General features: G+C 35.7%; 1 protein-coding gene across 2 annotated transcripts in view; it reads right to left on the bottom strand.

Annotated features, from left to right (window-relative positions):
• LOC145694806 (putative phospholipase B-like 2) overlaps positions 1-26,357 on the bottom strand; it is a 109,733-nt gene that overhangs the window by 19,733 nt on the left and 63,643 nt on the right. For both annotated transcript variants that reach the window (XM_081771452.1, XM_081771453.1), the window contains exon 4: positions 4,770-4,943. In XM_081771452.1, the coding sequence (XP_081627578.1) occupies positions 4,770-4,943 (174 nt within the window). The remainder of the gene's footprint in view (positions 1-4,769; positions 4,944-26,357) is intronic.

The raw sequence follows: 26,357 nt of genomic DNA, 5'->3' as shown, positions 1-26,357 counted from the left end.
CGGTTTCTCTTAATACTTTCCTCGTAACAAAACCAATGTCAATCATTGCTGAAGGAAGAAGGTTCTCATTTGAAAGTTTCAAAGACATCAGTTTTTGAGCAGAGTCAGCTTGCTGCAATATTTCTGGTTTCACACATCGAGCCAATAAACTATGCATTAAGTCCAAAAGTGCTGTGTGCAAGAAAGGCATTAGTGGCTTTGGAGACTGAAATCTTCGAAGAAAAGTTTCACATTCTGCTGAAACAACTCTATAACCAGCCAACAGAGGGTCTTTCATCTGTTCCTTTAAAGAAGATTGTTGCCGACAACTAGGTAGTGTAGAATCTTGTATGAATTTCTTCACATTGTGATAAATTTTCACAGCCCTTTCCAAGCAATCCACATTCTCAAGCCATCTGATAGAACAGAACTTTTTTGGGAAATCGGTGGATCCTGTAATGGTAGTATATTCCGCCCGGCGAGCTGGGCTGTTATTAAAAAGGTAATACATATCCCTAAGAGTCTCGTCTAAATGCCACTGTGATGCCTTTAGCCCATTTTTCATGCTACCATGCAAAACATGTAGTCCACAAACACCAGTGTCTATCAAACTTTTTCCATCGGGATTTCGTTGGCACATTTCACTCTTTAGTTTTTCCCTGAAGAGGAGATTTACGTTTGGTCCATCCATGGAAACCTGCAGTAAATTGTCTAATGAAAGACCTATTCCCTCTCTGAATCTCTCCAAAAGATCATCGGCTCTTGCCCGTCCCAAAAATACACTATTTAGATATGATGTAGAAACTTTTTGTTGATTTACATCCCAGAATCTTACGACTAGGTCCATCTGGCCTCTCTGAACTACTGAACTACTGACATAATCTGAAGCCTGTTTAACTCTATCCATAACACAATCTTTAAAATATGGAGCCAAGCCATGATTTACTAGATAAGAGGCTTTTGTCTTCCCAAGGGTAAATTTGGAAGCAATAGAGCTGTCAGGAAACATCAACTGGAAAGTTTGGCTAATGTTCTGGCAAGCATTCTATTTTTTATAGAGGGAGTTTGGCTACGGACATATAATTTGAAGTACTCATCAGCTAGCTCTACAAAAATTGTTGCGGAAGTAATGCAGGATTCTGAAGCTTGGATATTTGCATAGAGCATATACTAATTCCTAAGTGAAGTCTTGACCCGACTACGGTAGGACCCATAGTTTTGGAGCTATGTACCTCTAAATGCCATTCTTTCATGATTTCGGCAGCCTATAACTCCGAAAGGAAGCATTTGTGCATCTAGGATGGTCTATACTTTTTGTCTTATCTTGGTGTCAGGAGTCAGCTCCCAAACGTTGTCGGTGTTGATTTGAAACACCCTATATATTTAACCTTCGGATATCCAATGGGGGTACAAACGTACCCCATGCATATGTTTTACTGTATATTTTATGTCACTAACACCCAAGGTTGACTAGCGTTCTTTACATTGTTGACCGGACTGTAAGGAAACTTATTTCCTCAATAACAATATGTTGTAAGGTGATCTGCTTACTCATGTCGGTGAAACTATACTGGGTTACATTTGTACCCACGTTGGGTATCCATATGTAACCATATTTGTTTCAAGTATTTTATTGTTGTATTTTATTATTGTAAAGAGCAAAATAAAGAACAGGTAATATTAGAGCCTATTGCAATATATCTTTGCAATATTGCATTCATATTGCAATATTGCAACCTTTCCTGCCACAAAAGTATTACGAAATTAATACAGTTCTATAGTGAATAAACAAATTTCCGTTTCGCTAACCTAATCTTCCTAAATTTACTCTAAATTAACCTACACTAAGAAAACCAACATAACAAAGTACAACCCAACATAAACTAACATACCAATATTATCGATTCCACAAATAAGGATGTTTCTAATTTCAGAAATGTGTATTGGGGTACATCTGTGCCCCTGTTGGGAGTCCGGAGTTTAAAAAGGATTGATGCTCATTGCCACGGGTGCTGATTGCCACGACTGACGTTGATTGCCAATATCAAGATGCTGATTGCCACGATAGCGCTGACTGCCACGAGCCTGAGAGAAACTGCATTTGGAAAGAGCGAAATTTATCCCTCATACTAAATTTACTAATCATCATAGTAAATTTAGTATGAGGGATTAATTTAGTAATCATCACATAGTAAATCTAGGTGGCATCCTATAAGTTACAAAGTTGCTCATTAGGTGGATCGACATACGCTTGGATGTTTATAGAGGAATTGTATACGTACAATTTGTATATTTCATTTTTTGTAATAATTGTTTTATTGTATTTTTTAATGGATCGAGTATTGTAAAAGTAAAATTAATGTGTACTTATTCACCCTAATAATGTTTTTTTTTTAATGCTGGCAGATTTTTTAAATAATTTTTGTATTAAGAGAAACCAAAATTCGAGATTTGTTTTATGCATCCTATTCGATCATCATTTAACGTGGAAACCACATCTCAATCATGAAATGGCTGACTGGCACAACCTAGAGTCTCTCATCACACATTGTTGTTAACACATACAAGGGTTTTCTCCGACCAGTTTTCTTACGGTTTTCCAGCTTGGATGTTCGCTCCTTTTTCATACTACCAGAAATTAGCCATTTTTGAAAGATATGCTTTCCGTATCGCCTTTCGCATTTCTCTCCTCAGTCCAACTCATGATTTATATTCTTTAATATCACTTCCTATACTCAGCTACCATCTCGAAACTCTGCTTAAAATTCATTACTCAACGCTATACACATCATCATCCTCTACTGTTTGAAACTATGCATCATCTTGCACTTCACTCTCTCCTGCACGATACTATTATACTCCACCTTCTCTTTATATTGCTACACAGTCCCTCCAAACCATTACTTTATATTGCTACACAGTCCCCCCAGACCATCTCGATCTACAGATCCTCCGAGATTATCGTTTGCATATTTATCTACTGCATATTTTCCCACCATACACACAGTAATTCCATTTCACTAACAGGGTTCACCACGCCTCCATTGGCCTAGAGCAGCCCCTAAACAGAAGATACACGCATTCGTCTTTCTAACAATTCTTCTGCCGTGTTGTGGCGTCAAAGTGCACTTCATCTCATCTCTCATTTTCATCATGACTTACAAATACTACGTATCTATACCTTAACTTTTCATTTTGTTGTCTGATTTCTCATACTTGCTATATTGTGTATGTTCTTTACCCTTCTTTCTATACAACATATTATGTAGTATTTTGTTCCCAAGTCTAACCATGATTTATGTTCTAGTTCGCCTACAAGTATGTTTATGATCGCAAAGATCATAATGTTCTTTCCAATAATATGTTAATTAATAAAGTTTAATAAATAAATAACAGCCCATAGCCCAACCACCAATACCTTATTCCCATAATGCTCCTCTCAACTCCCTTCCCTAAAAGAGGGTGTAGCCCTCTTAAAGAATGCTAGTCTCTGGTTAGCCTAAAAAAGATTTGGGTTACCGCCCATTTATTTAAGATCAACATTTTGCAAAATTCTGGAGCGTATCATCGTCAAACATCTTCACTGCTATCTGGCACTTCGCAACAGGCTTCCCCTCGAACAAGCTGATTTTAGATCCTCATTCAGCATCAACGACCAACTACTTCGAATTACTAATTCCATCTACAACCATTTTAACACAGTACATCCACCTTACTTGGTCCTGTTTGACTTAGAAAAGGCATTCGATAAGGTATAGCATCCAGCTCTTATTTATAAACTGAAGCAACTCAGATTACCTATTGCATATCTTCGCTTCATTTTTAATTTTTTCACCTATCGCTTGGCCTATACGTCTATATTAATTACAGTTACTCCGTTCCAATTTTTCTTCGTTCTGGGGTCCCACAAGGATCGGTTTTGTCACCATTACTGTACATTCTATATGTTGTAGACTTTCCTGCTGTTCCAGCTACAATACAACTCTTTTAGTATAAATTCCAGTATTTCTAAAGAGAGAATCGAGAAGGTACTGTATGTCGTCCGGTAATGTTACATCTAGCAACTTTCTCTCAGGATCGTGGCAGTCAGCATGCCGTTGTGGCAATCAGCACCTTGATATTGGCAATCAGCTCCAGTCGTGGCAATCAGCACCAATAATTGGCTGTGGCAATCAGTACTCCACCTTAAAAAATATCATGGATATCCGAGGGTTAAAGTGTAGTAGAAAAGTCACTTTTAAGTAAATTCAGTAATATTCAAATTTCGTCAAAATTCAGAAACAAAAAGGGAGTTTTATATATCTATATAAATATTGTGTAAATATTTTTAGATTGCCTAAAAAGCACTCTCAGAGATATGTTCATAATCTTATTCTCATTTTCTTTTAGTAGAATTTTGTATTGATGTCTATGTTGTTCATAATTAAGATTACCATTAGTCAATCAAAGCCAGTAACTACTAAACTAAAAAACGTAATTGGTTAATCCAAAGAAACCTCGAAACAGTGTACGAATGTCTCTTCCAGGTCAAGTAATTACATGTTACATCAATTTGAATGTATCAATGTTTGGAACATAACTATTTGAGTAAACTATAAACCAGGTGGTCCTAAAAATAAAACGTCAAAATGTTTTTTCCATTGTAAAATAATATGGAAGTTAATTATTGCCAAGGAAGCTACATTTTGAACTGAATTTAATTTAATTTAATTAATTATTTTTAACTAAAGCATGCTAAACTCATATTTTAAAATATAGTAGGTTAGAGTGTTCCAGAACAAAATACTTACTCAATCCATGAGTTATGTGAAGTGTATAAATCTTCGTTATTAGGTAGAACTTTAATTAGCGCTGAACATGGAGCGAAACCAGTTCTATAAATTCCAGCATTTGAACCTGTTGCTTCTTTGGTTCCATTGTATTTCCTTTCCAAATCAAACAGATCTCCTATAATATTCATCCATCTGCGAAAGAAAGAAAAATGTATGTAAATACCAGGGTAGGAAAAAATACAGATTTTTTTTTGTTTGAAAAAGAACAAAACATGTGTTTAAAACATGAAAAAATGTTCAAAATGTTTTAAATATGTTTTGAAACAATCATGAGAAAAAAACATGTTCTAAACATTTTGAACAGTTTAAAACATGATTTTAAACATATATTTCAAAATCGTGTAATATCTTATTTTTTAAGAGTTTTTGCTCTTTATTTGCAACTGACCTTTTTCATTTATTTTATCCTGGTTAAGACTACACTGTGTTGGGTACAGAATATTTCAGTGTAGATTAGTAATTCTCAACTTATTTCATATCGTCACCCCTTTTATTACAGTCTGTTGCCAATGACTCTCATAAGTACTTTCCTGGTTGTAATAAGCTTTTTAGGTAGATTTTAAAATCTAACTACTAAGGAGATTTCACACAATCTATCAATATACATGGTGAAACAAAAGTCCTCTTGTGTGTTGAGAACGGGTTGAGGGGGAATGATGAAACTTGGAAGTGGTCTGACACATCAGATGGTGCAATCAAGCATCATGACGGCCATCTTAGATTGGTATTCGAAATTTCAAATGCAAAGCAAGTCATGTTACATGTTTTAAGATTAGAATTTTACCAGAAATACGCTTGTATGGTTATTTTACTCCTAAAACAAGTTATTTCGGGGTTACTGCTTCTGAAAGTTTCCCAATTATGCCCTTAGGGGCTAAGTTCGCGTTTTGTAGAGACGGATGAGATTTTAGTTGCAAAATTTGATTACTATTTCAGATCACTGATGCTAATAAAATTATTTTAAAATAATACATTTTCAAAAAGTAATGTTTGAAGCACATTTCATGTCGTGCTAACTTTCGAATATTTTCTACAAGAATATTTTCTATTTTCTATGTAATTGTTTCTTTTTTTAACTCAATAATTTATTGAAGAAAAGTAATATTTGGGGCGTTCAGAGCACAATGGATCCAAGTACAGCTGTGAGCAAAATAAATGGCGCGTCTCTTTATTTTGAAGTTTTTTCAAAATACCTCCGTTTTCGTTATATGTTCGAAATTTCGGAAGGTTTCCCCAACAGGAAACGTTAATAACAAACCCGTTTTTAATATTTGTTTTAGATATTAGCTTAAAATAAATAAATTAGAAACAAAAAACATTAAATCGACCGAAATTACGAGAATTACCAACTCTGCTAAAGTGGGAAATTTTCAACGCGAGGGAATTCTGCAGTTCAACACGAAGCAGCGACCTCTATGTCATTGAGAGAAATGTGGATTAAATCTACAAACGAAAATTTTAACGAAATATTTCTAATATGTCTTATTACATGCATTATCTGCGAACTCCAAATATATGAATCTATACTAAGTATCAACGTATAGATAGAGCAAAAAGTGGAAATTACCTATGGAAAAGGACGAATTGGTAGCACGATCATAATAAAAGATCGTCTTTACCGTAGAACAGGTTAAGTTCACGTAAGGAAACATATAGCTCAGTTAGTTTAAGCAAGAAGTCTGTATACCGCAGGTAGCTGGTTCGAATCCCATAGAAGGCAGTTGTCATTTTTGTTACTATGGTTATTTTTATTTTTTGTTTTTTATGTGGGAAAGAATCAAATTGTAACATGTGTGTAAAACTCATGACGATACCAAAAAAGAAAAAAAAAGGCTTTGTCTCACTTACATTAATGTCCCTAATTTTTGTTTACAAACAGTTACGTAACTATTTCCCCTGTGCTCACTACTCACTACATGCTCACTGGTGCATAACGAATGTTTTCCAGTAAATGTTAATTCTAATTTGGAGAATTTTATAAAGTTTCACAATGTTTGTCACTAGATAGTCTTCTATCTACTTGTTTGGACATTTTTATAACAGATTTCCCTATTAAATGTTTAATTTTCCTTATATATATTTAATTACGGAAAAGTTTTACAATGTATTTGTTTTAAGTTGAAATTGTTTTGAATTTACCACATGAGGTAAGTAGCCCGAAGGAGGAGAACTCAAGTAACTGATATTCTACGTAAAAGCAACCAATTGTAGAATGACGATGATTCTTACCTTCAGCACATAATCTTTACGTTAGAGAGTCAGATAGAGAAAAATCCTGTTTCTTCCTCCCCTATGACCACTCATCTTAAAGATCTACATGTAATGATTCGTGTCACATAATTTCGGCTCCCCAAAGACATTCATATTTAATAATAATAATAATAATAATAATAATAATAATAATAATAATAATAATAATAATAATAATAATATTTATTATTATTATTATTATTATTATTATTATTATTATTATTATTATTATTATTATTCCTGAATATGCCACCCTTACATAATGTAGTAACCTGAGACATCTTAGATTAAAGTGCTTTCTTTAGTAATAATTTGAGCAACCACGTAACAAAATTTAAAATGTAGGAGGGGCACTACGTCTTATTTTGCCCCTCTCTTTTCAGCACCCTTCCAAAAGAAAGTATTTAATTTCTGACAAGGAATATCACGTAGCATTTTTTATTCTACCGAAGATGAGCCTAGGCGGTTATGGTTAGGTAACAAAAGAAATACGTAATATATTTGTAGCGCCCCTTGTCTTCTTTATTTGTTCGAGGGCGCCCTACACAACCAAGGGTGACAAAAAGAATAGGAAAAGTGTTTAAAGATTACAAAACACTTTATATTTTGTCAGAAGCATGGCAGTGTATACACAGCATTGCTTTCGTTAACAAGTGTTTCACCCTTGAGTCGCTTATAAAATTAGGCAGAATGAACTTTTGCCGATCATTGCTCTAGAGGGATTTGTCCAGGATGTTTTGGTGTCAAGCTAATAACGATGAGTATATTTATATCACCGTTAAAGAAATAGCAAACTTTCTGAAAGGAACTTACTTACGAAACATCAGATCCTCCTTATACTTAGCCAGAGCTCATTCTGAAATATTGCATCTGGTGTTCTGGGTGAAAGTTCTTTGGGACTATTAGAAAAATATATATTCCCGTTTCCACGCTGATGGCAGAATTTCTGAAACAGTTATTGAATTACGTTCGAAGCATAGGCGTAAATAGCACCCGTACAACCCTGTGGCGTGGGAACCGCACAAGATGCAAAGCCAAAAAATATATAGAAAGTACGCAGGGGCGGACCAGGCCAAATTTTCATCCGGGCAAAGTGACTTTTTGGCGACCACCCCCCTAGTACTAGCCTATATTTTACATTTTATCATAGTGTTTTTAATAGTTTAAACCGATTTTTCAAAAAGACATTCATTACCTAGGAAATCTTCACAAAGAATATGGCCTGCTATATACAATATGAACACCGCCCCCACCCCATGCTTGGTCTAGTGGCTAGCAGGCCTACCTTCTGTGGTCCCGGGTCCAATTCCCGGTGGGTTACTGTTGAACGATAAACGTGGTTCGGATTTCACTATAATCAGTATCCACATCTCCTTTAGCCATTAAGGCATAACCGTGGAACGCTAAACTCAAGCAAACAAACAAACAATACTTTCTTCCCCTCCACTCTTTATTCTACATGCCATCTCTCCATTTGTCGATACAGTCCCCTTAGTACTATGAAACTCTCTTCTTCCATGGTGAAATGGAAAAAGATTATGTAATTGCCGCTACTTTACAATATAAACCAAAAAAGTCAGTAGAAGACACATTATAAAATGTACTTTTTGAGGCTCGTTTCGCCGCCTCTCTGACTGGCGCCTCGGGCAGTCGCCCGGATGGCCCGGCCCTTGGTCCGTCCCTGAAAGTACGGACTAAGGGCTGCGGACGAGAGGTTAACTTTCATGTTATGCCACTGGTTTGACGTGTTTGAAATGTTCAGTAACTGATCGGTTAGTGAAATAATTTCGACGGTTACTGATATTTAAAGTTTAGCTAAGATAAAGTTACCTAACCAAATACATTTGATATCGCGATGTCACAATTTGATTTTCCCTCACATAAAAAAAGAGAAAAAGAATAGTAATAAAAACCCTTACTCGTATTAGGCTCGAAGTAACAACATAATTCGTACAGGCTAGTTGCTCTGACCAACTGAGTTTCGATTTCTTACGCGAAAAAGTCTGTTATATTACGAAGCATGCTTTTCATTATGATCGTGCTGTTAATTTATTCTCTCGATAGATAATTTTCACTGTTTGCTTTATCTATAGAAATAAATTATAAATTCATATATTAAGAGTCTTTGGGTAATGTGTGTAATAATTTCGCGGCAAATATACTTGCTTAAATGTATTGTATGCTATGATTTGCCCTGATTGTGTGTTTTTTCTGGTGGTTGGAAAACAAATACGCCAAAACTGTTCGAAGTAATACGAACACGGCTTAAGGACAGGGACTGAACTGAGTTATCACTCGACTGACCTTGAGGGCAAAAAACACCAAAGGGTAGCTATAAACGAAAGTTCAGCATGCATTTCTGTGGAGTTCTGTTCAGTATCACGGTTCTCTGGCAAATCACTTTGTTCTTAGGAGTAATATTTTACAAACCTAACATTTCGATAGAGCGCAATGGAAGAGAACCGTGATACTGAATTCTTGCCCTTGTTAAGGTTGGATACCACCATGTGCAATAAAAATGTCGCGTCTCCTTGAAATGATACTTTATCGAAAATAACTCGTCTTCATTTATATATTCGAAGTTTCTGAGGATTTCAAAATGAGGAAACGTTACTGACAAACAAGAACGCATTTAGGGGTGGGTTCAGGGGGTCCGGACCCCCTCTGAAATCCCAACTTTTCTGTAAATTTAACCTAATTTTTGGAGTTATTTTTAAAAATTTGATTATAATTTATCCTAATATTAAAGTCGAACCCCCCCTAGATAGCTTTGGACCCCTCCCGAAATAAAGTTCTGCATACGTGCCTGCTGAAAAATATATTTTCAATATATTCGTTAAATAATAAAGTAAAATAACTAAATTAGGAGCAAACAACTTCAACACAGTCTAACTTCTGTCCACTGCCAATATTGTTAGAAGGGATATTAATAGCAAAAGCTTCTAGTCAATGCTGAACCTTGGAACCTCATCCTGAACACAAGCATATTTTCGAAACACACAAAGGCCTAGCCAGACGGCATTGTAAACGAGTTACGTTTGGCAACATCGCACGGAAACAAATGAATGCTGAATTGCATTCTAACCCGTTCCTACTACTACTACTACTACCACTACTTTTACTACATGAAAGAAGTTTAATGAAAATTTTAAAAAATAATCGTTAAACCACTTTTTGAATATTATTTTTAATATTTTTTTAACGAAAGAAGTGTTATAATTTCTTTTTGAAAATAATAAAAATAAGTCTCCTTAGGCAGGGTTTGAACCCACGACAAAAAGAATTTTTCTTACTAGCATGTTGCGCTAGCTCAGTCGACTACGAGCGCCAACAGCATCTAGCGTTTACTTTGTGCTATATTTAGGTCATATCTCGTGATGTCACCAACAGGATCACGATATAGGCGTCATTATTTTTTCTACATTGCAGAGCCCCCCCGAGATTTGATCATTGTCTACTCGGACTGAAATTGTCATTTGGAACAAACACTTTAGTATGAAGCGAAAAATTCCTTTAAAATAGACGAAAACTTTGAAAGTTTTAAGAATTTAAATATTTATGCCTTTTCCCATAAGGGGAAAATGAAATGAAATCTTCGAGTTTCATGTCCCACGGTTATGCCGGTTAGGCTAAAGGAGACGGTGATGATGAGTAATGAATGAAATGGTGGAATGAAGAAAGTGGGAGGAAACGTGAGAACCCCCGAGGAAACCCACGCACACGGTGTTTGTTCACAACAAAGTTAACTTGGCGGAGGATTTCCTATAAGGGGGGTCAAAGCCTCTACACCGAAGAGTTCCCGAGATTTGATCGTTGACCACTCGGACTGAAATTCTCATTTGGAACCAAAACTTTAATACGAAGTCAAAAATTAAACTTATACATCAATTTGAACTGACTGGGTTCCGGTTAACCACACTATTACGTTTAGTTTAGTTAAGTGGTAATTTGTGACAGCTTCACATCATCAAAAGAATCTTTCACTTCACCCCCTCCCCTCCCAAGGAGTCCGTGCTGGATCAGCCATTAGAATCAATAGACACTTTTCCTATTCTTTTTGTCACCCTTGATTGTGTAGGGGCTCCCTCGAACAAATAAAGAAGCGGTAATATTACAATAAAGAGGCGCTATATATTTGGTATTTCTTTAGTTACCTACCCCTAACCGCACAGAGCCATCTTTGGTAGAATAAAAAATGTTACGTGATATTCCAATCATGAAAGGGGAGAGGATGCTGTGAATATATTTCTTATTCATTTTGTCTACCCTGCTTATCAGAAATTACGTAATGTTGTCCCTGTTTGTCAGTAACGTTGTCCTTGTCTGTGAGGCAAAAAAAAAAAAAAAAAAAAAAAAAACGTCGTACCGCCTCAAACATGGTTACTCAAATTATTACTAAAGAAAGCATTTTAAACTAAGATGTCTAAGGTTACTACATTAGAAAGGATGGCATATTCAGGATTATTATTATTATTATTATTATTATTATTACTATTACTATTACTATTATTATTATTATTATTATTATTATTATTATTATTATTATTATTATTATTATTATTATTATATGAATGTCTTCGGAGCACCGAAATTGTGTAAGATGAACCATGGTATGGTAGAGGTTTAAGATGGGTGGTCGTAGGGGACGAGAAATCAGGATTTTTCTCTATCTGACTCTCTAAAATAAAGATTATGTGCTGAAGGTAAGAAGCATCCTCATTCTACAATAGGTTGCTTTTATGTAGAATATCAGCTACTTCAGTTCTCCTCCTTCGGGCTACTTACCTCATGTGGTAAATTCAAAACAATTTCTCGCCTCTGGAGCTAGGGGTCCCGGGTTGGATCCCAGCCCCCGCCAAGTGAACTTTGTGGTGGACAAACACCGTGTGCGTGGGTTTTCTCGGGGTTCTCCCGTTTCCTCCCACTTTCTTCATTCCACCCTTTCATTCATTACTCATCATCACCGTCTCCTTTAGCCTAACCAGCATAAACGTGGGACGTGAAACTCAAAGATTTCATTTCATTTTTTCAATACAATTTCAATTCAAAACACATTGTAAAACTTTTCCGTAATTAAATATATATAAGGAAAATTAAACATTTAATAGGGAAATCTGTTATAAAAATGTCCAAACAAGTAGATAGAAGACTATCTAGTGACAAACATTGTGAAACTTTATAAAATTCTCCAAATTAGAATTAACATTTACTGGAAAACATTCGTTATGCACCAGTGAGCATGTAGTGAGTAGTGAGCACAGGGGAAATAGTTACGTAACTGTTTGTAAACAAAAATTAGGGACATTAATGTAAGTGAGACAAAGCCTTTTTTTTTTCTTTTTTGGTATCGTCATGAGTTTTACACACATGTTACAATTTGATTCTTTCCCACATAAAAAACAAAAAATAAAAATAACCATAGTAACAAAAATGACAACTGCCTTCTATGGGATTCGAACCAGCTACCTGCGGTATACAGACTTCTTGCTTAAACTAACTGAGCTATATGTTTCCTTACGTGAACTTAACCTGTTCTACGGTAAAGACGATCTTTTATTATGATCGTGCTACCAATTCGTCCTTTTCCATAGGTAATTTCCACTTTTTGCTCTATCTATACGTTGATACTTAGTATAGATTCATATATTTGGAGTTCGCAGATAATGCATGTAATAAGACATATTAGAAATATTTCGTTAAAATTTTCGTTTGTAGATTTAATCCACATTTCTCTCAATGACATAGAGGTCGCTGCTTCGTGTTGAACTGCAGAATTCCCTCGCGTTGAAAATTTCCCACTTTAGCAGAGTTGGTAATTTTCGTAATTTCGGTCGATTTAATGTTTTTTGTTTCTAATTTATTTATTTTAAGCTAATATCTAAAACAAATATTAAAAACGGGTTTGTTATTAACGTTTCCTGTTGGGGAAACCTTCCGAAATTTCGAACATATAAAGAAAACGGAGATATTTTCAAAAAACTTCAAAATAAAGAGACGCGTCATTTATTTTGCTCATGGGAGTATATTTTCAATAAAATTCAGTTTTGCTCAGCAAATTAATTCTATTTCAAAACGTAATATCTTCGCAGTCAAGAGTCCGAAATAAATATAACTAAAATCACGTAAAAGGGCGTGGGATAGTTTCACATAACAACAGCTAGACAGAGGGTGTCTTTCCACTTTCGTATATTTCCATTTGCGTACATGCCAAAATCCTTCCCAGTTACGTACAAGTGCGAGATGCAATGAAATGTCATGATTTAAAAGCGAGATAAGAATACCCATTTGCGTACAGTTTCAATAGCTGGTACTATTTCTGTGAATTTTTGTTAGCTTTTTAAGAAGAGGGGGATATGGAATCTAAAGGTTTCGTTTCGAGTAGCAGCCACAGCGAATAAGAGTCCCTGAATAGTTTCATTTCGCAGGCCAGCACGACCTTCTTTATTGATGGCACATTTAAAAGCTACAACAAACTTTTCTCCCAATTTTTTGTAATTTATGCAGATATTGGAAGTTCAATAGAGGAAACTAAGGTGATTCCAGTGGTTTTTAGCCTTTTCCCGAACTAGAAAAAGCATATATATGAAAAGTTGAAGTCCTGAATTGCAATCCTGAAATTGTAATGCTAGACTTCAAGGAAGTAGTAATAAATTCTTTTAGGACAATTTTCCCTTCAGCTCCCATAAGTTTGTACAATTTTCACTTTAACCACTGTTTTTGTGTAAAATACAGGGTTTGGTCTTGGTTACAGACTACAAAAACAATGACTTCAGGTTCGAATGTCTGCGTCATTAGCTTTTCTTCCGTTAGAAATAGTCGACAGTGGTTGACTGTCTATTGAAGAAGATATCCCCTAAGCTTGAGCAGTTCTATGGTTATTTCATTGACCAGTGGCTAGAAAATTCTACAGCCCCAATTAGCATGTTGAATTGTCATGAAAAACGCCATAGAACAAAGAATCCAGCAGAGGATTGGGATAATAGATTAAATGCTCTGCTAAACAAGCAAAATCCTCATGTCATCGAATTAGTTAGTTTTCCAAATTAGAAGCCAGAAGAAGTGACCATGCTTACGACAGAAAGTATCTCAGCTTGCAAGGTAAAAGAAGAAAGTATATATATGCAGCTCGACAAAAAAAAGTTTTGAGTAGTTTTGATGTTTTAAAAGATGTTAGATAATATTTGGTTGCACTTTCATATATTCATAAATTGTCATAAACTGTAAATCGTATATATGTATTGATAAGTATTACTTATAGGTGGTGGTAAAGGTTTACTGCACATGGACCAAGATCATAGAAGATCCAGATCGGGATAGTCTGGCCAAGTCGGCAGGTCGGCAATCGCCGAGGGTCCCGGAGTTGTGGGGCCCCCAAGAACAAAATGATAAATTTTTGGTTGGTATTAAAAACGTTTTCATACATTTAGATACTGCTCCATCGCATTCAAGCATAGGATGTGTGAAAATTATTTCAAAGCTGTCGGGCTATGCCTCGTTCGCATTAACTCATTTTTGCAATAAGCATTAATATAAACTTACCTTGCAGTACACAAATTTGGTTGAAATTCTGAAAGAAAGCAAACCTGGTGTACTGCTGAAATTTAGACCTAAAATATGAAACTTGTATAGCTTAGTGGTACTCAGTAAAGAATAGCAACAGTGCAAACATTGGAACGCACCTGGGCCCCTGCTCAACCCGTTTATTAGTCCATACTTAATATTTATATTATTATTCGTTTATTATGTGTGAGAAAGAATTATTGTGAAATTTTAGATTACTAGCAATTTCGGTATCATTTTTTTCTGTTTTGGGGCCCCCTTTGAATTATCAAAATACAAGTGACACTGGAAATTAAAAATATTTTCGCTGATTAGTATTGTGTTTAGCTAAATGGTTAGCGCACGTGCCTACGATGCCCGTGGTCTTGAGTTTGATTCCCGATGAGGACACTCAAAAATTTCAGTGTTGACCAGCATCGTACGGACAATTGAAGAGTTACCTGAATTAAGAGGTAACGGTCTCCGGTCTAGAATGCAGACATTAAGGATTTCGGGTGTCGTTGCACTGATTTCGCATCCTCGTGGCGATGGCAGCTTTCGAAAACCAAAGCGGACATGATATTTCAACATTATTAGCTTCCAATAAGATTTTTAAAAAAAGAGGGAGAAGCAGAAATTCAGACCAGAAGATTGGTTATACAGCGTTTAGTCGACATAGTATTATTTATAGGAAGATAAGGAATTGTTTACAGAGGGGGAGAAAAGTCAGAAGGGGCGCATTCATTAGATTCTGTCAAAAAAAAACATGGGAATTTCCTTGAATTGGTTATGTTAGTTGCAAATTATGATGTGATTTTGCAAAATCATGTTACAAAGTGTATTGAAGACACCAAAGCGCACAAACTGAAAATAAAGAAAGAAGGGAAATACAAGGAAAGTCGACAAAAGGACAAACTGGACGAGGCTCTTTCTTGACTTTTTTTTTGTGTCAAAAAGATTAATCAAAAATTTAATTCAGATAATAAATTTGGACGAAATATTATTTTGAAAGACCTTCAAGACAGTGTTGTTTGTAACTTGATGGTGGATAGTACACAAGGTACAGCTTTTATGAACCAGTTGCAATCTGTGTCCGCTACGTAGTCCAAGGAAAGGTATATGAAAGACTTAAATTTAACAGTTGTTGATGATTCAAGTGGACTTGCTTTGTACGAATGTTTAAAGTCAGAGCTAGTTGAATGTGGCATTAAAATTACGTGTTCTTTTGATGTGGCGAGTAACATGATCGTCTGTTACAACGGTCTTCAAGCGCATTTCTAAAGGGAGAACTCGTATTTAATTTACACTGCATGGGACACGTACTAAATTTGGCTATAGTTGATTCTACAGTACACTTGCTTCAAGCAGAAAATGTATTTGGTTTAGTAGAGGAATCGGCTGTTTTCTTAAGTTCTTGTTACAAGAGAATGACTGTCTGGGAGAAATAGACTAAAAAGAAACAGTGCCAGCACCAAACTATGCAGACTCCAAAAAAATGGTGCCACACGATGGTGGAGTAAGCATACGGCGCTTTCATTAATTATTGATGAACAGTTTTTGATAAGTGATACCAACTCAGGAAAGGTGACCCATTTGTTGAATGTTTTAAATAAAATATTGAATGGAAACTTGGATTGCAAATCAAAGTTCGAGGCCATAAATATGATAAAGCAATAGTCCAAATTCGAATATGTTCTCATGCCTTTTGTCATGCTCGATATTTTTCTGATCACAACTCCCGTTTCAAAATACTTAAAGAAATGGATTACTGTACAGCTTGGAAATTGGTGCAAACTTTGTTACAACAAATCACTGCTAAAATTAGTTCAAAGCACTTTGAATTTCTGCTTGATAAATCAAAATAGTGTGCAATTGCCATGAATAGTATTTTAGAGGATGGATGATGTAGAAGTTTCACTGGACTTCGATGAGAAGAGAATTTCGAAGAAAAATGCCTAGTGAAAAAGTTAAAAGATGAAGTTTTAGAAGTTACTCCAGTTCAGAAATTTAAATAAATCTATTTCCGTATTATCTATTGTGCTACTTCAAGTACTGAAAAAAGATTTAATCCAAATAGATAATTCGAAAGACTGTTCAAGGTTCCATAAAAGAAAATCCCTGAAATGACAGACGTTGACGAATTTCCAACAGAAGTCTTACGCGCCATTTGTCACCTAACCAAAGTTGATCTTAGACTCAGTGGAATCAAACTGATGAAATTGATGTAAATAACTTAAATGAAGACGAATGACGGTTCAGAGTCAGAAGAAGGCGAAGAGAACTATGTCAACTGATCATTGAAGAAGAAATGTTCTAGATGCATAGAATGTACCTTTAACATTGTTTTCGTGCTGTCACAATCTGGAATTTTTACCAATCTATATACAGTAAAAGCTCCTTATTCGCGTTTCCTTCATTCGCGTTTTCACTATTCGCGTATTAAAAAAATGCTTCCCAATTCCTATATTCGCGGCTAAAGATTTCTTTATTCGCGAATCTAATCAGTACGTACATACATAATAATAAAAAGGATTCCAATAGGTATCCAACCCAATATCCTTTGTAAACGCCGTCAAATGGACTAATAAAATGTAAAATAGACCTTATTACAACTTTGCCTAAAGTATGTTGTTAAATGATATCGCCGCTGTATTGGTTCGGACTTGGACATAAGCCGCCTTCGCCGCGATCGGTGTTTTTGAGAATATAAACAAACAGAATGAAAGCAACCTTATTACTCAATGAATAAAGTATATTTTTAAATGCCGCCACATTATTAGACGTTCCGTCCTTTGGTAAGAGCCGCTTTGCGTGTTTTATTGTTTCGTCTTTCCATTCGTTACAAAAATTGTGATCAAGTAACACGTCTCTACCGCTGTCTTCCTAATCTATACAGTACGTAATGTTAACTAAAAAAAAAAAAAAAAAAAAATGAGAAGTTTCGAAACGAAAAAAATCTGTGTTACCGCTTAAAGTGAAAATAGAAATGCTTGATCGTTTACGCCTTGGAGAGTCTTTGCATCCATATCACGCTCGTTCAATGTCAACGAATCAACTGTACGATCGATAAAAAATATCCGAAGATAAAATAAGGTCGTCTGTAGCTTCAACTTCACTGTCAGCGAAATTTGTTCGTGATCCAGCAATAGGAAAAATGGAAGTGGCGTTGTCATTATGGATCGAAGACCGCAACCAAAAAAGGGGTGCCCTTGAGTGGTCCAATGGTCCGGGAGAAGGCAAAGCGTCTTTATGCTCATTTTAAAGAACCTGATGGTAGTTGTAGTGGTGAATGTACAGATGGAGGATTTCAAGCATCGGAAGGCTGGTTCAATAAATTTAAGGTGAGACAATCATTGTATAACATTAAAATCGTTGGAGAAGCTGCATCTGCAGACACTGCTGCAGCAGAACGATATCCAGAAAAATTTGCAAACTTAGTAGCTGATGGAGGATACAAACCTGAGCAAGTATTTAATGCATACGAAACTTCACTGTTTTGGAAGAGAGTGCCAAACAAAACATTCATTTCTAAAAGCGAAAAGTCTGCTTCTGGATTTAAGGCAGCAAAGGATAGAGTTACACTGCTGCTATGTTCTAATGCATCTGGAGATTGTGTCATTAAACCACTATGCTTTACAGATCGTTAAATCCTCGGGCTTTAAAAAATCAAAACAAGGACGACCTGCCAGTGTTTTGGCGTGCTAATAAGAAAGCGTGGGTTACAAGCGCTATTTTTTGTGACTGGTTCCGGAATTGTTTTGTTTCTGAAGTTGAAACCGAACTTGAAATTATGCATCCAAATATAAAGTGACATTTTTACCTCCCAACACGACGGCTTTGCTTCAACCTATGGACCAAATAATAATACAGGTCTTTAAGCTCTATTACATTAGACGAACCTTCAAAATCTATTGGATAATATAAAATGTAATCCTGATATGAATGTTATGGAATGCTGGAAGAAATTTGACATAGCAAAATGCATCGTAAACATAAAAGAATTATTGGAAGAACTGAAGCCACACACATTGAAGTCATGCTGGAAAAAAACTGTGGCCTGCTCTGACTGCGGAAAATGACGAAGAATGTGTGCAAATTCAAACTTTGACTGCAAACATAGACGGAATTGCGAAGTGACATTCAGGAATTGCTTGAATCGCAAGATGAAGATTTGACTGAAACCGACTTGGAGGAAATGTCAAATTCACAGCCCATTGAAGAAGAGGCTTCAACAAGCACTGGAAACGTGACATTTAATTTGAAAAATCTTAGTGAAGGTTTAAGAATGGCAAATGAGCTTTGTGATTTCTTTGTGAAAATTGATCCGTCTATGGAACGAAGTCTTATTTTTAAGAGGCAAATTGCTAATGCCACTGCTGAATATCAGTCTGAATTGAAGGAGCTTTTAAAAACTGCCAAGCAGGAAAAAATTACAGAATTCTTCAAACCATTGCCTAAGCCCGAAGATAATAATTAATCAATATGGCCAAAAACTTCAATTACAGTAAATTGATTTTTTATATATGTATTTGTTTATTTTTTTATTTTGTCATCTAGCAACGTATCCCCTATAATCCCATATAAATTACCATTCCGTATTCACGGTTTCTGTATTCGCGGCATATTTATGGAACATATACCCCGCGAATAAAGAGCTTTTACTGTACAGCTTACAAGTTTATATTAACTCTGCTTTGTACGCAGCTAACCTGCGGAAGGACCTTTTCAGAACTTAAAATTGTTAAGAATAGTTTAGAATAGAATTTCTGCGCTAAACCAAGATTTAATATCTAAGCTACTATTTATAAATGTAGAACGAGACTTGTTTGTAAATTTTGATAAAAAATTTGATTATAAATCAAGCAGCAATAACGAATGAGAAACAGAAAAAAGTTATTAATTTAATGAAGCATTTAGACGTTAAGCCTATAGACCTGATCTAGGTAGAAGGGGACATCTTTTCTCTGTAAGTAAATGTTGTATTCATAATATGCCAATATTCTTCTTCATCAACAGAATATAGCGTTAGATATTCAAACATAATTTTACAGGTTGATAGTTTGAAATTTTCTTTTTATGAGTGAATCTAAGTACAATACGTACATAATTTGTATATATGAGGCGCATTTCAAAAAAAGGGCCGATATTTAATTGGAAAGAGGTAAGTAAGTTTAGCAACATTGTTCTATTGGGTAGAAACAAGTACATATCCACTTTATTTTTCAACATAGTCACCATTATTTTCCAAGCACTTTCTGTAAAGTGGCACAAGTTTTTCTATACCCTCTGCATAGAAGTTCGCCGCCTGGGAGTTCAGCCACTTCAACACTGCCGTTTTCAATTGATCAGGTTCTTCAAATCGTTGAGATGAAAGCCACTTTTTTAGGTGCAGAAAGAGGTTATAGTCACTTGGTTTCGTCACCTGTTACAATGTGGGTAAAAAATCCATCACCCTCTCTGTCGTAGCGATCCAGAAATGGGGACCCGGACAAATCTGCCAATTACCAAATGCGCCAAACGCGAAAATGACCAAATGTGCCAATTGTGAAAATGGACAAATCAGCCAATGGACAAATCTGCCAATTGACAAATCTGCCAATTGACAAATCTGCCAATTACCAAATGCGCCAAACGCGAAAATGACCAAATGCGCCAATCGCGAGAATAGACAAATCTGCCAATGGACAAATCTGCCAATTGACAAATCCGCCAACTACCAAGCCTGCCAATTACTAAATCTGCCAATTACCAAATTTGCCAATGGACAAATCTGCCAATTGACAAATCCGCCAATTACCAAACCTGCCAATTACTAAATCTGCCAATTACCAAATGCGCCAATCGTGAAAATGGACAAATCTTCCAATTGACAATTCTGCCAAACGGAAAACACCCAACTCTGTTTGTATTATCATCAAATAACTGGATAATCTAGTAAAAACATAAAGAAACGAAGTATTTATGAATAACAAGCAAGAAACTAAGAGTAATTAAGAGAAAGTAATCAAATCATCGACCAAATATTTGAGGATTTGAACAAGGTAACAATTTACAATAGCATTAACATTTACTTATTGGGGGAGACCGGGGCTGGTTGAACTGCATATAACTCCTTCATTAATTAACATAATGAGCTGTTGCTACTGTCATAAAAGAGCGACCTATGGATGCAGCTGCCACCTTTATATGGAATTTGTAACTTGCGGATTATGGTGTCTATTAGATAAAGAGTGTTTTTGCCAGTCTGTAGTATTTTTTTCAGTCCTCTGTTACAACATCACAGAATCGTCACTACTTGGGGTACAGAGGTAAGTAATATAGCATTAGTTAGATCTGAACTTTGTTTTTATGGATATTCAAACAATAAAACGTAAATGCCAAACAATTGCTGAGTAATTACGACTTTGTTGCACAAAATGAGCTTGGGGTTAGTTGGCGTATAGCATTTGGGGTTGGTTGGCAAGTGCGCCAAACAACCTCATGTGAAATTTTATTTCATTTTATTTTTATTGTTACATTGTTTGTTTTATTGTTATATAGTTTACAGTTCTACCAATATTTTACTTCAATGTTATAGAATAGCATGCAGGTATTGGATTGCTGTCAAAATTTAGAAATCGAGATAAGACTGTATGCCGGACTCTGAATTTTCTGAATAGGCCTAATTCTCAGGATCAAGAATATTTTGCATGTGCTCTTTTGTTACAAAAATAGAGGCCTAGCTATTGCTTTTTCTTTATTTGTAAAAAGTAGGAAATAAATTGCATTTCCCGATAATTCAGCTAAAACGTATCTTAGTTTCTCTTAGCTACTTTGTGAACAGCGGGAAATAAACTACCTTTCTTGATAGTTCAGTTATTTTAATTACATTTTGAAATAATATGAAGAATTAACCTACACCAAATCATATTAAAACTGATGTTGTTTGATAATCTTGTAGCTTTCAATGTCATGACAACCAAGCTAGAATGAAAGAAAGAAGTTTTCATATTTCATAATGCCGATTCTTTTAAATGTTGTGAATAAAAGTAATTTCAAGCTTTAAATAGCTTACTTCACTGCAATATATATAATAGAATTCAGAAAAATAACGTATATTTCTAATAAATCCAATTTTTTGTGTGCTTTGCTATATTTAAAAAGAATGCCACCTAGCCCCACGCTATCAGCCAACCAGACCCTCAGTAGGGGTCGGTTGGCATACTCCGTTTTAAAAGAAAGAAAAATTATTTCTCGAAAACTGTAAGCAACAAAACAAAAACAAAAATGGAATTTATTAGAGGAAACATTGGTCTGTCCGTACACATCCATTACATTGCAATATAGTGCACAATCTGCTCATAAAAAAATAAAGAATGAAAAGTTCGCCAACCAGCCCCGGTCTCCCCTATATGTTTAAAAAGTTGGTTATTTTGTGAAGACCGGAGAGACATATGATGTAAAAGTTCAATAAATCGTACATGCTCTAAGGCAATAAGAGATAATTTGCTTGTAATTATGTGTTAATTTTGATGAATTTATAACTGTTAAAAATGAATGTTTTTGTTATTTGCTGAAGTGATTGGCCACTTTCTGCACTGAGGTTATATTTTGGGGCGCCCGACCTCTTGGACATTACTAGTGATGGGCAGTGGGAATATTCCCAGTGGGAAGGAATTTTTTTTAAAAATGGGAATATTCCCGGTTTTTTCCTCGCCTATAAATTCCCGGGAAGGAATTTATATCCATTTCTTTACTTTATCTTCCAAATTATAAGAACCGTATGACTAATTACATTATTTTAATATATTATGATTTACTTCTAGATTTTAAAGAATTTGGAGGTTAAAAAATTTAATTTTTTTTGACTGTACTTGACATAATTAATAATATGAGTTTCTAAGTACCATTTCCATTTGCACTAAAAGGTAGGGTAATTGTTTAGTATTGGAGGCCCAAAACTAGCAAAAAGTAGGACGATTTACGGAACAAATGAGTTGATAGTGGTGTTCAAGTAGTCAAGAAAGTATTGAACACAATTTTGTTTAGGGCAGTAGGGGATTTGTACAAACCGTAATGGTAAGTGGAAGTGATTTATGTGAGAAAAGAAAGTGAATTGTTGGTAACGAAGATAGAAAACAACGTGCCCTGCGGGGCTCTACCCCGCCTTCACTCGCTAACTCTCGCTCGGCAATGCTATCTGAATTTAATGTTGGTAACGTAATTTAACGTATGAAACCATAAAACAACCGCATCGGAATTGAATATCTTAAAAAAAAAAGTAGATGCAAAATCTGGACCCACAAAACTAAACAATAGCCAAAAGTAGCAAAGTATTAATTTACAAATGATGAAAAGAATCCATTTTGTAAAGTAATGTTGAATTATGTAGAAATAGAGATGAAGTACTATTAATAAACCCTGAACCACCGTTAGTAATAGACGTCGGTCTGTCTCCTGTCTCTGACTCGAATTTCTGAAAAGGTACTCGGACTTCTCTTACATGTGAATTAAAGCATGAAATTTCGAGAAATGGGCAGGAAAAAAAGGTCGTGTATGGCAATATTACATGCAAAATTATAAAGATAAGAAAGTATCTTGCAATCGCAAATGTTGACAAAATGGTGGGACATGTGTCTTGTGGCAGTTACCCAACCTAATTTGTTTATAACACTTAAAAATTCAATATGTTTATATCAGTAGTGGAGTCAAGTTCAGATAATCCACTTACATGTAAATTTAAACTCTTTAGCGGTTTAAAAGTATGTGGACTTACTATACCATTTTTGAAACATATTTACTTTCGTAGAACATAATGTAAATAAATATAGATTTATGCGTACTCTCTAAATATAATAAAATATTAATAAAATAACATCGTTCAGAATATACATTTTAAAGGCTCCGCTGGGAACAAGAGTAATAATATACTGTGATATAAAAACGAATTTAACTTTGAAATCATAATATAGTAATAGAATGCTATTTTATTTGTGATTGTATATAAATTCCCGGAAAATTCCCATTTTGGGGAATCTTCCCGGGAATATTCCGGAAAAATATCTTCCCGGGAATTTACCCATCACTAGACATCATATATACATGTTACAGTTGGCAATACTTTTTAAAATGACGCAGTTGCAAGAAATTTATAAAGCGATCGTTGCTTGTTTTCGCACCTTTGATACTTGACCAACAGTTTTTGGTAGTTGTGATTACCACATATTCTACTAATTTCACGACTTTTAGTAGTATTGCCAACTTTAACATTCATTATCATATCTCCTAAACGGTGTAAAATATCAAATTGCTGTAAACGGCATTATGATCATTACATCTTTTGAAAATAATCTACGTAATTAGATGTGATACTTATCTCAGCTCTTTTTCGAAATAAAGCCCTTTGCAAGAAGTCAAGTTTTGAATTCCTTGTAGCTTTTTCTTCTGTTTGATAGAAATACATCATATGCTGACCATAGTATTCGACACTAAGGTGCTTTCGATGTGCGATGCACCATCCGTCTCACTTGCGTCATCACTGTTATAGAGACCTCCAAAATTGGGATGTTTCTGGATTGCTGTGATATTATAGCATAATTAGTTTGCAACACTGAACAATAAAAGTGGTATTGTTTGTTTTCGATTTGTATGTAGACTTAAAATTTGTAATAACTTAACGTAGTGCTATTCAAAAAATACAACTTTGTGTTGAGTCGGCAACATTTTACATCCGGTGATATTAACCAATACGTGGCTAGGTGTCCCCCTTCCTACAGTTGCTTCATTAAAGGTTTCGCTTCCTTCCCTCTTTTTGTTTTTCTCTGGTCACAATGGGAGAAACGTCGAGAGGAAACACCTTGGCATATTTCTTCCTCGTTGGTAGCAACACTGTCGCATTATTAGGTGAAAGTCAGATGGTGCGAGGATGTTTCCTCTCGACGTTTCTCCCATTATGCGCTTGTTTCAATGGAGGCACAACCAACCCCTTTTTCCGTCAAATTTTGCAGATGACCCCCGTTGGAGATATTCTCGATACGCCACTGGTGTCGCTACTATTTTTATTGCATTCTACACAAACGATTTAGTAGTTCATTTTTTTTTTTTTTTTTTTTTTTTGTTTGACGGCTCTATGTGCATTATTAGCTGAGATAAAGGCCTGCTACGGGTACTCAGATACAAGTCTGCAACAACGCCTCTAGCGGTTAAATGGGAAGGGATATAACAAAATTTGTCCTCTAAAAGTTGCATGGCATTTAATGTCCTTTTGAACGATTTCAACAGTTATACCACTTTGCATTACAAATTTCGAAGTTGCTCCCCGTTGGAGGTATTCACGAGAAGCCACTGGTCTCGCTACTACTTTTATTGCATTCTACACATACGATTTGGTGATACAATTTTTTGTTTGAAGGCTCTACGTGCAATATTAGCTGCGATATAGGCCTGGTACATTCTTATTGAATCACCCGGTATATATATATATATGCAGTGGTCTAGTGTCTAGTAGTAGTAAACCAGAAGGAGACCCGCACGCTGAGAATTAGTCGACAACGTATGGAACCGGCTGGGCTAGCCACTTATGTCCTATCCGTACCTCCTAGTGGTGCAGACTGGTAACTTCCTGTCCACGGTGAAACTTACAGGTTTCCCTAATGATAGGAAGGCGAACACGGAGGGCTATCACCAACATGCCTGGTCGGCACGGTGATTTTTGCCAAATACCTTCAACTTGTCTAAACAATCATGATAGGACACAATAAGCCAAGAAGTCCTTTATTCTCCGAAAGCCGAACTATGTCTGGGCAAGGCAACGTTCAGAATCACATGCAGGCAGAGGGTGCTAAGAATCCCCGGAGTTACGGACTAGGTTGCTATTTAAAACTGACTATGGCTACATATAATGCAAAATTCCTGGCTTCAGAAGCAAGATTCCAGGAGCTGGAAGAAAAGCTACAGAAAGTCAACTGGGACATCGTCGGATTGAGCGAAGTAAGAAGAAAAGGAGAATAATTAATCGAGTTGAAGAAAGGACACTTATTCTACTACAGAGGATCAGAATGTGGCTAGACTGTCGGAGTGGGATTTCTTATCAACGAAAAATTGAAAAACAAGGTCCTTGAGGTAGATAGTATATCTAGTCGAGTAGCAAGGCTTGAAGTCAAACTCTTCCAGAGATATACACTACAAGTGATTCAAGTGTATGAACCTACTACAAGCCATTCAGAAGAGGAAATGGAAGTGGAAATGGAAGATAGGTTGTTGCGGAAAAGAGTTGGAAAGACCTTCACCCAGCAGTGTATTGACAATGGTTGACTATAATTATATATCCAGTGAAACTTGTAGAAACCGGAACTTGAATAAAACGGAAATCTGTCTATAACGGAAACTCCTCACAGTTCTTATCGCTGTTATTCCTTCGAGTAAAATTCGGACCCACCGCCTTCTGTTTTATACAAGTTTCACTATATATATTAGCTAAAGTGCTAGTTCTTCGCACAGTATGACGAAGTTTGTGAAGAATATTTGAATCCCCCAACTCCCCATATAATGCTCATTTCAAAGATTGATTACCCGGTTTATTTCGTCTGAATCTATTCTTTGTTTATGTCATACTCACCGTGACTTTTTATTTTTAACTCCCCCCTCACTTCCCATACTAGTGGAGGCAATATTTTACGGTAATAACATTGGGAGTCACCATTCATCTCCGTGACCCCGAACACTAATATAAGAATTCGACACTAATACCAGTCATTTTCGATTATTTGTATATGTGAT

This window comes from Thermobia domestica, chromosome 9 (genome assembly GCF_964235325.1).
Source record: "Thermobia domestica chromosome 9, izTheDome1.hap1.1, whole genome shotgun sequence".
In the NCBI taxonomy this organism is placed as follows: domain Eukaryota; kingdom Metazoa; phylum Arthropoda; class Insecta; order Zygentoma; family Lepismatidae; genus Thermobia; species Thermobia domestica.
Note: the sequence above shows the minus strand (reverse complement) of the source record. Positions and strands in the feature narration are given on the sequence as shown.